General features: G+C 52.2%; 1 protein-coding gene across 1 annotated transcript in view; it reads left to right on the forward strand.

Moving 5' to 3' along the window:
- Nucleotides 1-15,212, forward strand: part of LOC111159082 (tetratricopeptide repeat domain 21A) — a 32,375-nt gene extending 17,163 nt beyond the window's left edge. Inside the window, exons 11-28 of the mRNA XM_022521469.1 lie at nt 143-272; nt 1,962-2,119; nt 2,352-2,567; nt 6,337-6,575; nt 7,605-7,677; nt 7,781-7,891; nt 8,248-8,386; nt 8,555-8,658; nt 9,857-10,045; nt 11,130-11,240; nt 12,082-12,163; nt 13,038-13,188; nt 13,415-13,576; nt 13,715-13,907; nt 14,005-14,229; nt 14,706-14,826; nt 14,943-15,010; nt 15,135-15,212. Coding sequence (XP_022377177.1) covers nt 143-272; nt 1,962-2,119; nt 2,352-2,567; nt 6,337-6,575; nt 7,605-7,677; nt 7,781-7,891; nt 8,248-8,386; nt 8,555-8,658; nt 9,857-10,045; nt 11,130-11,240; nt 12,082-12,163; nt 13,038-13,188; nt 13,415-13,576; nt 13,715-13,907; nt 14,005-14,229; nt 14,706-14,826; nt 14,943-15,010; nt 15,135-15,212 — 2,550 coding nt within the window. The remainder of the gene's footprint in view (nt 1-142; nt 273-1,961; nt 2,120-2,351; nt 2,568-6,336; nt 6,576-7,604; nt 7,678-7,780; nt 7,892-8,247; nt 8,387-8,554; nt 8,659-9,856; nt 10,046-11,129; nt 11,241-12,081; nt 12,164-13,037; nt 13,189-13,414; nt 13,577-13,714; nt 13,908-14,004; nt 14,230-14,705; nt 14,827-14,942; nt 15,011-15,134) is intronic.
- Nucleotides 15,213-17,040: the final 1,828 nt, after the last annotated feature.

The following is a 17,040-nucleotide window of genomic DNA, read 5'->3' on the forward strand; positions in this document are numbered from 1 at the left end:
TTTGCTCTAGTCCTCGATGGCACAGAGTGCCATAATAAACACCTGGAATGAGGTAAAATTCCTTCACTGAAACAGTGCTGAGAGCTTTAGGTGTCTGTCTGGCACGGGGCCAACTGTACAGGCAGGCCCCGTGTTCCTCCAGCCCCGGTCACCAGGCCAGATTGTGTCTCCGCTCCTTAAACAAGTCGCCATGATCCTGGCTCCTGTAATCAAAGCAGCGCCAGCGCTGATCGACCCCCTGTATGTGATGGCTCAGGTCAAGTACCTCTCAGGTGAGTCCCCCCCCACACACACATATACACACACACATATATACACACACACATACACACACATACCCTCACCAGGCCTGCCCGCATCTCTGGCCTCCAGTCCCCTGAAACCAGCCTGATTTCCCTGGCCAGCAGGGGTCTCTCCTACGTGGCCTGCTGTTGGTGGCTTCTGAGCTCTGGGCCAGGTCATCGTCCCTGAACTTCCATTACACACTGGGGCCGCGCTCATGCTGGGCTCCGCGAGTCCTCCAAATAGGCAGAAACTCCCTCACGAGATTCGCATTCTAGTAAGGGGAAATCGACAATAAACAGAATAACGAAGCACACTGCTTGTTTGTTAGGAAGTAGTAATGCCGTAGGGAAAACTAAAGCAGAGGAGGGGAGGTGGCGGCAGGATGGCAGGTGTTTTAAAGGTGGTCCCGAGGGCCTCATGAGGAGGTGAGACCCTGTAGTCTTAGGACTTTCAGAGTCTCAGGGTGGCCAGAGCAATATCCTTCCAGCATCTTCCATCTCAAGGCCCAGGCCCTGGAGAGAAAGAGGGAAAAGGGAGAAGCCTTCATGGGAGACTTATTGTCCTTTCTGGGTACCCCCCCCCAGCAGCCTTGTAACCCCGTCTTCCTGGAAGACAAGCTGATCTCTGGTGTGCTGGGGGCTTCTGAAGAATCCCCAGTGCCAGGTCATGGATCAGCCTCCGGCACTGCCTTGCATGGGCCATGCTGCACAGAGAGCTCTCCCCCTTCCTCCTCCGGCTTCCCAGTGTTTCTCTGGGTTCCAGGCTTATCCACAGTTTCAAGGGCTCCTGGGTATGAGGCAAGGGCAGGAGCACGCCCCCAGGGATGCTGGCAGCTGCCAACACGCAGGTTTGGGGCCAAAGCCAGGTCTCCAGCTGCTTCAGTTGCCATAGTGACACTTTCACACTTCTGCAGCACACAAAGAAGGAGCAGGGAGTCGGGATCCACACGCAGGTGCTCCCCACCTGCCAGGTTATGGACCCTGAGCAGGAGCTGTTGAGAGATGCAGAGGAATGCAGGACCCTCCTACCAGCTCAGTGTACCCCACTATTGGGCTTCCCACTGGGGCTGCAGGGAGACCCCATCCCCCTAGTGCTAGATCAGAGCTCAGCCTCAGGAACCAATTGCCCTGGAGTTCAATGCTGACTTGGTTCCTTGTAAGCTGAGTGACTTAATCATCACTGGGTCCCAGTCCTACAGCTAAAAGACACGGACAACACTGCCAATCTCACAGGTCTGGGCAAATATGAAACCCACTTTCTAAAGATGCTTTGCATGTGTTGGCCATAGAGCAGGTGCTTTGTAAGTCGGGGCTGCTATAGTTACCATTATTATTAGGTTTCACTCTGCTCTGAGGTGTGGGAATCAAGACTTAAGTGTTCCCCAGAGCTTCCACACAGACCAGTGACATGACTTAGCGATCTCCCTGAGGGCTGCAGAGAGAAAGGAGGGGGTCACACCATGGTTCGAGTTTCCTGGCTTTTGTCTGGGTCAAAACACAAACCGTAGTTCTGATTTTAAGATGAGAACTCCGAGGGAAACAGGACAGACCCGGGTCAAATGGCCAACTTGGGTATTTCCGGGTAACGGGACTTAGAAACTTCATTCTGCCTTTACATCCTGGGCCCTGGGAGTCCACTGGGTGCCCTGGATGTAGAGGTCTGTTTCTCATTTCCAGGAGAGTTAGAGAATGCCCAGAGCACCCTGCAGCGCTGCCTGGAGCTGGACCCTACCTCCGTGGATGCCCACCTCCTCATGTCCCACATCTACCTGGCACAGGGCAATTTCGCCATGTGTTCCCACTGCTTAGAGCTAGGCGTCAGCCACAACTTCCAGGTGGGGTCCTCTGTGCCCAGCTGCCCACTCAGCACCCCTCAGCCCACCCAGCTGCAGCCCCCTACTTGCCCTGGGAGGGTAGCCCCAGGCACTTCCTACAGCCTGCAGACCCATCTGCTGGCCAAAGGCAGGGGCAGGCTCAGTGGGCTTCTGGAGCTTTCTCCAGGCTGTGTACTGTGAGTCGCAGCAGCAGCAGCGCGCTGGAGCCCTGTGCTCCTCTCTGCTCCTCTAGGTCCGAGACCACCCCCTCTACCACTACATCAAGGCCAGGGCCCTCAACAAGTCTGGGGACTATCCAGAAGCCATAAAGACCCTGAAAATGATCATAAAATTGCCAACTCGGAAGACAGAAGAAGGCAAGAAGTTCCGCGGGCCCTCCGTACAGCCCAGCGAGCGGGTGTCCATCTTACTGGAACTGGCAGATGCCCTCCGGATGAATGGGCAGCTGGTAAGAAATGCCATGCTCTCTTCCCTTAGGACTGAGACCTTTGGAGGTCCAGGGTCATCAACCCAGGCTCTCTGATTCTGGCTGGTGGTTATTTGTGCTATTATTTGAGCCTTTATTCATTTGGGAGCACATCATACCCCTGCCTAAAGGTTTCTGTGGCTCCCACTGCCCTCAAGGTAAAGCCCAAACCCTATTGAGTCCTGCCCGATCCATCCCCTGCCTACCACACTGTCCCCGTGAGGACATGCAGGCAGAGCAGAGAGGCCCATGAGGACAGCTGCAGGTAGCTATGCAGAGGGGACCAGGTAGAGCACCCATGGATACCATCATCATACCTCAACCTTTATGAAGTCTGTCCCCTTGGAGTTTTGTGGTATACAACATGGTCAACTGTATGAGGCAGCCCTGGGGCCTTGAGGGGCTAGCTAGGCAAAGGCAGGGAGCACCTGAGCATCCTGTGCAGATATAAAGGAGCAGCAGAGAACACAGAGATGGGTGATGGGAGGGGGGAAGCTGCCTCCACATGCTCCCTTGGCCCTGCTGACCTCACTCACCTGCCCACTCTCCAGAAAGGGGTTTGTCCGGCAGAGCTTCAAGACCATTTCTGCGATCCCCCAGTACTGGGGCATCTGGCCTCCTGTGATGACCCTGCCATTGAGAAGGAAAAGCCCATGAGGCCTTTTCTCCTTAAAGTTAAAAATTGCCTTTGGAGTAAAGATGGGGATGCAGAAGGTTGTTTGTGCTTCCCTCCTTTAAATCTGCCAAAGGGATACAAGAATTGCAAGTGGAGAAGGAATCTCCATCTATAATGAAATTAGGGGAGTGCCACATCCCGAAAAAGTTGATTCAGCTGGTCATTGATTTGGCTAGAGACTGAGGGCCAGCTATATGTCAGGTGCCATGTGGGAGCTGGGGATAGAAGAGAGCAGCCAGCAAGGGCCCCATCCTTTCAGAACTTTACACCCGTGGGGGAGAGAGAAAGAAGGGTGCCTGAGGTCCCTGCATTTGCTTGAAACTTTCTGAACCAGAGATGTGGTCAGCCAGGAAAAGCAGGGGCATTCCGCTTTTGGAAGGGGAGGACCACAAGACAAGAACTCTCTGCTAAAATGCCTCCTTCCTTCTCTCTGTCCAGACTCCTTTCTAGGAGACATGGGCCAGAGGAAAGTAAGGAGGGAAATGACCAGAAAATCAGTTCTGCCACTTGCTTTGCTAGGATCTGTAGACTGAGGTCTTCCTGTGAGCCAGGGGTTCCATCCTGACCCCAGCTTCTCACAGAGTCTACCCCACAAGGGAGGACCCACAGGAAGCTCAAAGGAAATGGGCTTCTAGGGCAGTTGTGCTAGGCCCTCTCCCTCTCCAGCCTTGTTAATAAGAAAAGGGAATGAGAATGGCATTTGAGAATGAGCAGTGATCAGAAGGGGTCCAACATGGTGGTTATAGGGAAGGAAGGAGGCAAGCAAGGGAGGAAAAAAGCAGAGGAGGGAAGAAGGGAGGAAAAGAAGGAAGGAAGAAAAGGATGGGAGGGAATGAAGGAAGGCAGGAAGGAGAGAAGGACAGAAGGGAGGGAAGAGGAGAGAGGAAACAAAATCACAAGCCAAAGACAAGTGAGGGTTACACTTTGGGAGAAAGTATACAAAATAGAAGAAATATTAAAAAAAAAAATTGTGGACTCAATGGTTTTACAAGAGTAAAAACCAGCTCAAAGCAGAGCACCAGAGATCCACAAAAGGGTTCAGCTAGCCAAGCTACAGGAAGCAGTAATCTCATTAGTCCCCCCAAAAAAATAGAAAACGGCTGAACCCTTGCTGAGGCTCTCTGATGGGAGAAAGGGTTGAGAAAATCACTGAAGTGATCTGAGAGGATGACAGATAAGAAAGAAAGAGGCAGATAGCTAGCCAATCCAAAATCATTGTTTTTGCAGAAGGGAGATGAAACGGAACAGGGGACACATCAGAGAGGTACTGGGAGAATGATTCCTTTAGGGGAGACATGAATCAGTGACCCGGAAAGGCACTCTGTGCTGGAGAAATAGCAGTAAAAAATTAAGACCAAGAAATATCCTAATAGTAATGCCTTAATGAAGTTACGAGAATCAAGGATTCACAATGTCATTGAAGGTTCTGACAATCATCTGGGAAGGCAGCTGTGAGAAAAAAAAAAATCAACTTGGCCTCAGACTTTTCCTCAACTATACTAAATTCAGGGAGATAACAGAACAATACTTATAAAATGTCAAAGGGGTTAGGATGTCCCCCAGGATGTCTTTCATATGTGAAAGCAATAAAGGATTCTCTAAAAAATTGAATAACTCCAGAATTATGGTGTTTATTAAAACTTTTTGAAAAACCCACTTGTCGATATAATGCAGACAACCAAAACACAAAATAAATGAAGTTTTTACAAGTGGGAAAAATCTGAACTGTAAAAGGACGCATAGAACTTATCTAAATAAATCTAAATATAATTACATTGAAATAATTACAGTCATTTTGACTCAAAGCCAGCATAATAGCTAAATTCTTGAAATAAAAGTTATTAAAGTCAAAATAAAAATAGTATCCCATAAAAAATTCAGGGAGGAGGATGTGAAGGGAAGGTGCAATTTTTTTTCATCTTTATAGAGTGCGAAACAAAAAGTTTTCACAAAATGTTTCTTGATAGAAAGATAACTCTTGGTAGAATTTAAAAGAGAAGATTCACACCACATTTTTCAAGAGTTATGAAGAAAGGAAAGCAGAACCTCACATTAGGCAGAAATGAAGCTGAACACAGCAGCATATAAAAATGAATACAACAAAAAAATGAAAACAAAACAAGTTGACAGAAAACCTAAGAATGTATCTGTGATAATAAAATTATAAATGAAATAAATGTGCCTATTATATAAAAGAGGCATTGGAGTGGTTTAAACAAGCAAACAGAAGGAACCTTTACTGTCTATATTTCAAAAACCAAAGGACCCAGAATGAAAGTAAAAACATGATACAAACATATGAAGCAAAAAAAAGAAAGCAGAGGTTGAGGAAGAAATGTCTGGTAAGACTGAACCCAAGTCAAAAAGCACCAAAATAGGGAAAGAGAGTACTTTGTTAAGGTAATCAAGGGTATAAATATAATGAAGAAATAATTCAAATAGACTTTTATGTACCAAATACCATAACATTAAAATACTTTTGGGGCATCTAGGTGATTCAGTCCTTTAAGCGTCTGCCTTCAGCTCAGGTCATGATCTCAGGGTCTTGGGATAGAGTCCTATGGGGTGGGGCTGGGGGCTCCCTGCTCAGTGGGGAGTCTGCTTCTCCCTCTGCAGCCCTCATTCCTGCATGAACGTGTGCACGTGCATGTGCTCTCTCAAATAAATAAATAAAAATAAAACATACCTTTGACCAAAAGCAGGAAAATACAAGATGTGTCATAGGTCTCCAACAGGAAGGAATTGCCAACAGACATTGAGGGGCTAAGGAACAGGCTGGTTCTTACAGTTGTGGGTTTCTGTACCCTCAGGTCTCTGAGCACCTTCCCCTTGCCATCCCCGAGGAACAGTGGTTGTGGACATTGAAAGGCTGTCTCTCCTTTCTGTCACTGGAACCTCTCTGCAGGTGGATGTGAGCCATCCTCCCCTTGGCTTCCGTATAGCTCCCAGCTGTCTCTGTTTCCTTTCTCTCCAGGGGTTAGGAGTGGGAAGAGGGATCACATAAGTCTCCTCCAAGAGGTTTCAAGCGTGGTGGGTGACAGCTAACAGAGCATCTTTTGGGTTCCCATGTCCCAGCATGAGGCCACTAAGGTCATGCAGGACGCCATCAATGAGTTCAGCGGCACACCAGAGGAGATCCGCATCACCATTGCCAACGTGGACTTGGCCCTGAGCAAGGGGAATGTGGACATGGCACTGAGCATGCTGAGGAACATCACGCCCAAGCAGCCCTGCTACACAGAAGCCAAGGAGAAGATGGCCAACATCTACCTGCAGACCCGCAAAGACACCCGCCTCTACATCGGCTGCTACCGGTAAGCCCCGGGGGGCAGCACCCTGACAGCTGCGTTTCCAGTGGTGTTTTAGGGAGTGTTTCCTCCAGATTGTGTTCCTTCCACCTGGGTCTCAGTGCACGTCCTCCGAGTGTGTTAGATGCCAAGTACAGAATTTCCTGTGGGTCAGAATTTGAGTGTGCCAAGTCAGTCAGGCCGGCTCATTGCTGAGATCTGAAGACCTGGAACCAAATCTGTCCTGCATGGCTGCCCTGTATGGCCCCACATTCTGGTGGGAACCACGGGAATGCACTTCTACCCCGGCCCTGTCTCTGCCTGTCCCTGAAGAAATGTCCAGTGACTTGATGTGGCCAATGAGAGGTGCAGGAGGGTGGAGAGCTGGGGTTAGAAGCCCTATATGATTTGACAGTGGGGGCATAAAAGTACCTTCCCAGCCCCTCCCTCAAGCAAAATTCTGCCTAAGCAATCCAGCGGGGAGGCAGTGCTAGGGGGGTGGGGATGAGGGAGGAGAAGCCAGGAGCAGTGGAGTAATGTGGTCACATGAAGTTTTAGAAAGAGCAGGATAGGGGTGCCTGGGTGGTTCAGTTGTTAAGGGTCTGCCTTTGACTCAGGCCATGATCCTAGGGTCCTGGGATCAAGCCCCACATTGGGCTCCCCACTTGGCGGGAAGCCTGCTTCTCCCTCTCCCACTTCCCCTGCTTGTGTTCCCTCTCTCGCTGTGTCTCTCTCTGTCAAATGAGTAAATAAAATCTTTGAAAAAAAAAAAAAAAAGAGCAAGATGCCTGCTTATGCAGAGGGTTCTGGGAGGGGGACAGGGGTTGGGAGTGGAGACCAGAGGAATGGGTGGAAGTTCTGGCATGGTCCAGAAAACAGATGAGGAGAGCCTAGATGAAGGCGGCTAGTGTGCACAGTGGGCTTTCAATGAGTATTGGGTGATGGTGAATGGATTAATGAATGAATGAATGGATTAGTGGGAAAGAAAAGGAGGAGATGGATTCAGAAACGTGAAAGATGCACAGGTCTGAGTTACGTTTTTGTTTGCTTTTGGAGGGAGCTCTGTGAACATCTGCCTGGTCCCCACACCAGCCTGCTATTGGGTGATGCTTTCATGAACATTCAAGAGGTGAGTGAAAGCCTCATGGCCTTGCCACATGGTCCTCTGATCTCATGTCTCCAGTGGGAGAGAAGAGACACAGAGAGAGATCTCTGGATACTTTCCCCACCAGCCTGAGAAGGCCTTGGAGGTTTATGACGAGGCCTATAGAAAGAACCCACACGATGCATCCCTCGTCAGCAGGATTGGGCAAGCCTATGTGAAAACCCACCAGTACACCAAGGTCAGGCTAGGTTGGGGTGGGGAGGTAGGGGTGGGGTTGGGGGGAGACAGCCCAGCAGGGAAGAGGGAGGAGGATGCATGGGTAGGAGGGTCAGGATGGGAGGGGAGTGGCTGCATTTCCACCCTAGTTCCCTGCTGAGTGGGGTACCAAGGGGAGAATTCAGAAGCCAGCCACCGTTTTTTGCCCCCCTCCACATACACCTGCCCAGCTTGAGCCCTCTGCAGCTGGGAGGGCCTTTCCATCTCAGGCTTCTGTGTTCTGTGGGATCACATGTTGGTGGCCGCTGAGGGGAACACAGTGTGAGGCACTCAAGGGTAGAACCAAACCCAATGCCAGTATTTCCCATTTACCCTAAGGCAATTAATTATTATGAGGCCGCCCAGAAGATCAGTGGACAGGACTTTCTGTGCTGTGATCTGGCTGAGCTGCTCCTGAAGTTAAAGAAATTCAACAAGGCAGAGAAAGTTCTGAAACAAGCACTGGAACATGACTCTGGTGAGGCCATGTCTGAAAGTCTCTCCCCCAGCATACCGTGCCCCCCACCGCCCCCCACACTCTCTTCTCCTGCAGAATGATGCAGGGGTCCTGAACCCAGTTCCCTTCCTCCCCCATCCCCGGCTTCCCAGGGGCCAGAGAACACTGATTTGAGTTTCCATTTTGCAGTCAAGGACATCCCATCCATGATGAATGATGTCAAGTGCTTGCTTTTGCTGGCAAAGGTTTATAAGAGTCATAAAAAAGAAGACGTGATGGGAACTTTGAACGAGGTAATTGACGATAGACAACAGACTCAAGCAAGCTCTTTATCTGCCATTTCCTGATGGGAGCTATAAAAGGAAGGCTGGTCTAGAAGGCTCGAGGGCTGGCCCTCAAAAGAGGACCTAGGTTACACCTCAGGCCTCTGCCTTCCATTTATCCCCATACCTGTGCTCTTCATTGATGGTGCCCCAAAGTGCCTGAAGGCCGGCTGGGCCAGGCTGGAGAAGGCAGGGAGGAGAAAGGTGCCCTCGTCCTCAAGGATGCTAGAGGTAATAATACTGGACAACGCCAGGAGCTCCCAGTCACTGAATGCTCTGTGGTGGGTGCTATACTAGGCTTTTTGCTTTCTTATTAATTCTCACGGTAGCCTTTGAGATACAGCACTGGGACGTTCCTGCTTCACAGATCAGGCTCCAAGAGGTTAAGAAATATGCTCAGAGTCTCACTGCTAGTAAGTGGTGGAGGTTAGATTGGAACCAGGTCTGACCTGATCCAAACAAAGGTCTTTCCCCACCCAGCTGCCTGAATGGGACACTTCCTGGCCATTCCTGCCATACCTTCCTCCCTCGTTCCAGCAAGGGCGTCGTCTGCCACTTGTTGGGGGAAGGGGTGCGTTCTGCGGGTGTAGGAGCAGAGCCCACTCTCTGACCGCTTGAGATGATTTATGCCCTTGTTTCCCACCAGATTCCCACTCCCTTTCGGCCCTTAGAAATCCCAAAGCTTGACCCTGGTGTCTTCAATCCGTCTTCTTCCGATGCTCCGCGGTTACTCACTTGATCATTTTATGTCGTGGGTATTTGTGAAGGCTGACTCAGAGTCCCCACAGGGCAATATTCAGAGCAAACGCATCTGTCAAAACCCAGCCCGCTCTGAGCACCTGCTCTGGGCTTGTGCAAGCACAGATTGGACAAGGAGGCAGCAGGGTGTGATGGAAACAGGTAAACAAGGACAGTACACTAAAGTGTTTTGTTTGGGCGCCTTTGCTTCTCCTCCTGCCCCCAAGGCAGAGCCAGTTTGCCTCCCAAGTACTCAGCCAGTGGCCTTGCCTGTCCAGAGTGACCCAGATCTGCTCAAGGGCACTTGAGATGCCCTTTTCTGATAATATGCTGACACAGAAACCAGAGCGTGGAGACTGGTTGTGAATTGGCCTGAGATCCAGCACATCAGGCTCGGAGTCTCTGATCCTGACTTTACTGGTCTCCCCAGGCCATGGACCTCCAGTCTCGGATACTGAAGCGTGTTCCACTGGAGCAACCAGAAATGATCCCCTCCCAGAAGCAACTGGCAGCCTCCATCTGTGTCCAGTTTGGGGAGCACTACCTGGCAGAGAAGGAGTTTGCCAAGGCAGTGCGTTCTTATAAGGATGCCCTCTTCTACTCGCCCGTTGACAATAAGGTGGGGTCCTCAAAGCCAGAGCGTGCCCCTTCTCTTGGGCCATGATGCCTTGCAGAGTTTCCTGCCTAGGGGCAGAGGCCAGGTCCTTTCCTGTGCCTCCCTGAGGACCTGAGGTATAAGGGCCCTGAGACCCATGGTGTGGGGAGCCTGCTCTAGCTGACCCTGGGGCTCTCGAACTAAGTCTGGGAAGCCTCACTTTGGACAGCCACTTGTGGGAGGTGGAGTGGGAAAGACGCTGCCAAAAGTCATGTTAGTCTGGCATTTCTGGGTCCCCCCCCCTTGGAGGCGGTGACACAGTGAGAGCTGTGGCTGCCTGGGGTCTTGGGGCACAAACTCAGACTAAGCTTCCAAGGAGGTTCAGGGTCATGAGGGTGGTGTGGCTCTCCAGAGACAATGGTGGGTGGAGTCCGTACTAGGAGAACGGAGAAAAAGCTCAGTGGCCCAGCCATTCATTCATCTAACAATCATTTGGGGCACCTGGGTAGCTCAGTTAAGCATCTGCCTTTGGCTCAGGTTGTGATCACAGGGTCCTGGGATTGAGTCCCACAGGCTCTCTGCTCAGTGGGAGACTGCTTCTCCCTCTCCCTCTGCCTGTTGCTCTGCCTGCTTGTGCTCTCTCTCTCTCTCTCTCTCTGTCAAATAAATAAATAAAATATTTAAAAACAACAACAACAACAAAACATGCACTTGTTTAACAGATGTCTCAAATGTGCCAGACACAGTGGGCCCAGACCTATCCCTGCCCAAAGACTGCCTCAGGGAGGGGGCACAGATGAGCACATTTGTAGTTCCAATGCTACACGATATATGCCTGCATGTGGGTCTGCACACCGTGGGAACTCAGAAGATAGGCACCTGCTCCGCGTCTGGGCCATGGAAGGCAGCCCAGAGATGGTTAGGTCAGAGCCAGAGCTGAAGGCGAGGTACAAGTTATACTCAGTTAGTGAAACACATGGTATGATTGGAGAACTGGTAAAGGAAAAGAGGAGGGCCAGAGACCTAACAGAAGCGGGTGATGAAAGCGGGAGACACTAGCCTCGGAGTTTCCCCTTGATGCTCGCTGGTCCGTTTTGTCTTGTCGCAGGTGGTGCTGGCGCTGGCGCGGCTCTTCCTGCTGCAGGGACAGCTGGACCTGTGTGAGCAGCACTGTGCCATCCTCCTACAGTCTGAGGAGCACCACGAGACTGCCTCTGTGGTAGGAGCCCCCACCCCGAACCTTCTGCCTGCCCTCCCCAGGCTCCCTGTGACTCTGAGGGCTGCTTCCCAGCCCTAGAACTCAGTCGCCTGGCTGCCCCACCCACAAGGGCTGCCAGGCAGAGGGGATGGAGTGCGGGGCCGCTGCCCTTCACTGGGTAGGGGTGGCAGCAGGGACCACGTCAGTCTCCTGGGCCCATCCAGGGGGAGGTGGGAGGGGGAACCACACCTATAGTCGGTGAAGGCAAGGGTGGGACAGGTTCCTGGGTTTAAAGAAGAGTGTGGGGGCGCCTGGATGGCTCAGTGGGTTAAAGCCTCTGCCTTCAGCTCGGGTCGTGATCCCAGGGTCCTGGGATCGAGCCCCGCATCGGGCTCTCTGCTCAGCAGGGAGCCTGCTTCCCTTCCTCTCTCTGCCTGCCTCTCTGCCTACCTGTGATCTCTGTCTGTCAAATAAATAAATAAAATCTTAAAAAAAAAAAAAAATAAAGAGTGTGGGAAAAACCCTCTCCTGCCTAACTTCTCTCCTCCCTAACACCCAGACAGCCGCCAGGGCCACCCCGTAGAAGAGGGGATCCCTCATTCCGCCTCCACTGCCTGCAGCTGGCAGTTCTCAGACACAGGTGGAGAGGCTAGTTCTGTTGCAGCTTGTCAAAGGGTCCTTCTGGTATCCAGCCCTGGGCTTCTCTTCCCACTCACATCCTCTCCCCCCAACCGCAGGCAGGCCTTCCTTCTGGGCTCCTCCTGTGGCCGCTTGGAAGTGCTTTCTCACCTGCCCTGCTTATCCCCACCCCTGGCCAGCCTACCCACCAGGGAATTCCTGGGCACTGTGTGTTTTCTGACAGATGATGGCTGACCTGATGTTTAGAAAACAGAAATATGAAGCTGCTGTCGATCTCTACCACCAAGTCCTGGAGAAAGCGCCAGGTAACTGCCTGCATTAAGACTGGCTACATCAGTTCCCACCCTGCAAAGACTGTTCTCCCTTGAGAAGAGTGGGCCCCCTCCCCTCCTTCCTGACTGGGCAGAGGAAGCCCCTTCCTCTCTGATTGTTCCCAGAGCGGCAGGAAACTGATAAAGCCCCGATGGAACATGCTGGCCCTTCCCCAGTCCAAGGGGCCAGTTCCTGGTCTCCTGGTCTCAGGCAGGGCAGCGTTTGGCACTGGACCCAGGAGAGCCTGTCTGTCCCCACATCACAGCCATTGGACTGGATGTGGCTCCCTTCTGAGGTCACAGCACCTGGAGGTGGCTCGAAATTCTCCCTTATGGGTAGCTGCATTTCTCCCTCATTGCAGTATCAAACCACAGTCTTGCTGGGGCAGGGAACCATACCTGACGCTCAGACTAGAGCCCCTGGAGGCCCAAAACCAGCTCTGCCTAGAGGCCCAGCCGAGTGCAGCTATTAGGAGGGTGGATCCCGGAGCCAGATGGCCTATGTCTAACTCAAGCTCTTCCACTCACCAGCTGTGTAACCTTTGGCAGATAACTTCTTTGTGTCTCAGTTTCCTCATCTGTGAAATGGGAAACATTGGTACCCCGTTGTGTAGTTAATATACATGCAAAGCGCTTCATGCCAGGTACTGTACAAGTATTAGCTATTATTACTACTTTTCAGTATGATGATGATAATTCTCTCAACTGTGGAGACCAGTAGAGACATTGAGGCTGTTGGGATGTCCCGGCTCAGCCCAAACCAGGCAGTGTCTGCTGGTCCCCTCCCTTCTCCATGCCATCTGGCAGCACCCAAACGGATGTAGCTAGTAGTTAGCATAGCCTCGAGATTTCTGCTTTCTTATTTTAGACAATTTTTTGGTACTGAATAAACTAATTGATCTGCTATGGAGAAGTGGCAGACTTGAAGATGCCCCTGCCTTCTTTGAATTGGCCAAGAAGATGTCCAGCCGCATTCCTTTGGAGCCAGGCTTCAACTACTGCAGAGGCATCTACTGCTGGTGAGTGGAGTGGGGAGAGGGAGGGTCCGTATGATCTCCAGCAGGGGTTCTTCCTAGCAGACACGCTGGGCTTCTGCAGAAATTCAGCGAGCAGATCAGGGTGCGGGGAGAGCAGCGATCCAGCCCCACTGTGCACAGACTCAGGGAGTGGTCCCTGCAAGTCTCTGCCCTCCCTGGCCCTCAGTTTCCCTCTCTGGTTCTTGGATATTTCTCTTCTCCGCTACAGGCACATAGGGCAACCCAACGAAGCACTGAAGTTCCTAAACAAAGCGCGCAAGGACAGCTCGTGGGGCCAGAGTGCCACCTACTACATGGTACAGATCTGTCTGAACCCAGACAACGAGATCGTGGGCGGAGAGGCTTTTGAGAACCTGGTGGCTGAGAGCAAGTAGGGGCCCGGCTGACCTGGGTTGCGGGGGGCGCAGGGGCAGGACCCTGGGAAAGGAGGGGAGAGCCTCGGGAGCGGCGGGGTCCAGGCCAAGTGAGGGCCCCACGAGTTCCGGGTTCCGGTGTCCAATGGCCGCAGCTCCACCGACAGGAAGGGCTCGGAGCAGCATGGTGTGCGCACCGCGGAGAAGCTGCTGCGTGAGTTCTACCCGCACTCGGCCCGGGGCCAGACCCAGCTGCGACTGCTGCAGAGTCTCTGCCTGCTGGCCACCAGGGAGAAGGCCAACGTGGAGGCGGCGCTGGGCACCTTCATCGAGATGGCGCAGGCCGAGGTGGGCCGGCGCGCGGGACGGGCGGCGCGTGGGGCGAGGCTGGGGGCCCAGCGCACTCATGCCCGCTTACTGCACCCCCCCAACCCCCCGTGCGCAGAAGGAGAGTGTCCCCGCCCTGCTGGCCATGGCACAGGCCTACGCGCTGCTGAAGCAGGTCCCCAAGGCGCGCACGCAGCTGAAGCGTCTGGCCAAGGCCCCGTGGGCGCTGGATGAGGCCGAGAACCTGGAGAAGAGCTGGCTCCTACTGGCGGACCTGTACTGCCAGGGCGGCAAGTTCGACCTGGCGTCGGAGCTGCTGCGGCGCTGCGTGCAGTACAACAAGGCAGGGGGCGCGCCGCGGTCGGGGGAACGGGGACGCCAGGTGGAGGCAGGGCGCGAGGGGCGTGTGGGCGTCGGGGGCAGAGGAGGTGCCGGTTAGAACCTGATGAGAAGAGGCTGGACAAAAGAGGGCACATGCACGCTAAACGAGATGGGAACGGAACCGGGGGGCGGGAGCGGGGAGGGGGACCGGGCTAGGGTCGGGCAGAGGCGGGCAGGGTCGGGCAGCCAAGAGAGATGGGAAGGGCTCGAGGGGTGTGGGGGTCAGAGTGGGAGGGCTGTGGGGAAAGGGGTCATGCCAACGTCGGGGTAGCCTAGAGGGGGCACACGGTAGACCCCTCGCAAAGGTCGGAGATGCTACTGGAGACCCTGAGAGGTTAGAATTAATGCAGCTCACCACCATCCTTTGCCCACCCCCCAAACCCGCCCTCCCCCGCGGGTTGTACCCTGTGCTGGGACCGGGTGTGGCTTTCCCTACAGTCCTGCTGCAAGGCCTATGAGTACATGGGCTTCATCATGGAGAAGGAGCAGTCCTACAAAGATGCAGCCACCAACTACGAGCTGGCCTGGAAGTACAGTCATCACGCCAACCCTGGCATTGGTAAGGCAATCAGCCAGGGTGCATGTGGGTGACCTGGACGCTGGGCAGGAGGACCGAAACCCTGGCTCTTGTGTGGTTAGGGTGCCACTGTCTGTGTTCCCTGTGCCCCTGGATAGGCTTCAAACTCGCTTTCAACTACTTGAAGGACAAGAGATTTGTGGAGGCCATTGAAGTCTGCCACCATGTAAGCCATTGTAAGCCCCTGGGATACATTAGGGGTGGGGTGGGGGGCTGGTGCTGTGGCCTGGTCCTGGTGCAGAGACGGACACCCCTGCCTGATGCTGCACCCCTTTCTTCCTCTGTCCCAGGTTCTCAGAGAGCATCCTAATTACCCCCGGATCAGAGAAGAAATTTTGGAAAAGGCCCAAGGGTCTCTGAGGCCCTAGCTGTGGTCAATGGGAGCCAGGGTGGGTGGAAGCCATCAAGCTATAGAAGTTTCTTGGAGGGGTTGGGAAGTGGGGCGGGGGAGAAGAGATTCAGAAAATGACATATTCTTACCCATTTCTCTATTGTGTGTGGTTTATTTGAATCATGCCTCATCTGGTCTAAGGGCATCCCAAAGCTTTGTGTTTTTAAGGCACAAGAGGCACTTTTGCTCTGAGGAGAAGAGAGATCCACCAGCTTAACTTATGCTGGGCTCACTGGGCACCTTCTGTTGGGCTCCATTTTTATTCCAGACTCTGTGAGGGAGCAGAGGGGAACAAAGAGGCGGTTTGGGGAAAAAAACAAAAACAAAAACAAAACTCCCTACATCTATTTTCATATTATTATGTTAGTTTATAAATGCCTCCCCTCTCCTATCTGGTCTTCAGACCTCCAGAGCTCAAGAAGCGACTCCCCACAGCATCCTGCCCAGCTGGGGCACAGACAGGACCAGCTCGGAAGGTCCCGCAGCTGAGGCTGTGTGAGGGAGGCCATCATCCCATAGGCTGTGGAGGCCCTTGGCTCACTCTATCCATACATTCTGTCTCCTCCCCAGGTCCTCCGCTGGCCTCTGCTGCTCCTCACTGGTTTGGGACAAACCCCATTACCCATGACTGGTACAGCCCAAGAAAAAAATAGCTCCCCCTTCAGATTTTCTAAAAGACACTGACCAACAGATTTATCCTCCAGAAACCTTTTTCACGCCTCGGAGGACAAAAGCAATGGTCCCTATTTAGAGGAATTATGTTACTTGTAACTGGCAAGAGAGTGGCAAAGTTCACTTTTGCTGCAGCTCCCAACACTTCTCTTCTTGTTTTTCATGATGCCAGTAACAGGCCCAGTTTGGCCTCAGAGGAAGGAACTCTGAACTGGGAGTCAGGACTGTGACCTTCCCGAGAGCTTCTGCTCTGTGGACTTCAGTGTCCCCCTCTTTGGTAGGAAATTAGATGAGATGTGCCTGTCCCCAAACCGTGATACAAATCCCTTCCAATGATATACAGCAAATAGTTTATAGTTTAATAACCAAGTGTTTAAAAATCATTGTTACATAATAGAGAAAAATAACTAGCATGACAAAGTCATGAATTCATGAGTGCTGTTACTCAGAATGGTTCTAACTTTTAAGCATGTCAATATAATTGATATAAAGCAAAATACTTAGTATGAGTAGAATGCAGCAAAATTTTCAAGATAAGTTGTCCAGTGATGACAGTTTGGGAACTGGACAGGTAGGGGTCGCGTTTAGAACAGAAAGAATTATCCTTGGTGGTGGCTGAGCCTTGTCTTTGTAACACCCCGCTGACCACATGTATGGCCTCTTGATCTGAGTCAGTGATCTGGAACGCTTTCCCCACGTTACTACCATTCTTCCTATGGGAAACCAGTCCCCTTTACTAGCATCTGCTTTACAATCTGGTTTCTTGGGGCGGGTTGTTGAGAGACTGGTTTGTCTGTATGGAGAATGATGCTATAAAGGATTGTACATTAATCACATTTTTATTACTGTAAAACCTAAATGGTCTTCATTTATCTTTATAAAAAAAAAAAAAAAAGGCCAGGAAGCGATCTTGTTGCCCTAGACGGGGAGAGGGTGGGTTCAGTCCTGCCATGGGCTATGTCCTCGGTTTAGGAGCCTGTGGGGGCTTCCCGCCAGGGAACTGGAGCAGCCAGGAGCTGCTGTCCAGACCCCCAGGCTAATCAGAGCAGGGCCTCAGAGCCCTTGGAGAGACCCAGACTTTGAATCATGCGTGCTGAAACAAACTCTACAGGAGTGTTCTCAGCTGAGGACCA

The sequence above is a fragment of the Enhydra lutris genome, unplaced genomic scaffold (genome assembly GCF_002288905.1).
Source record: "Enhydra lutris kenyoni isolate GAN:26980312 unplaced genomic scaffold, ASM228890v2 scaffoldscaffold66, whole genome shotgun sequence".
Classification (NCBI taxonomy): Eukaryota; Metazoa; Chordata; class Mammalia; order Carnivora; family Mustelidae; genus Enhydra; species Enhydra lutris.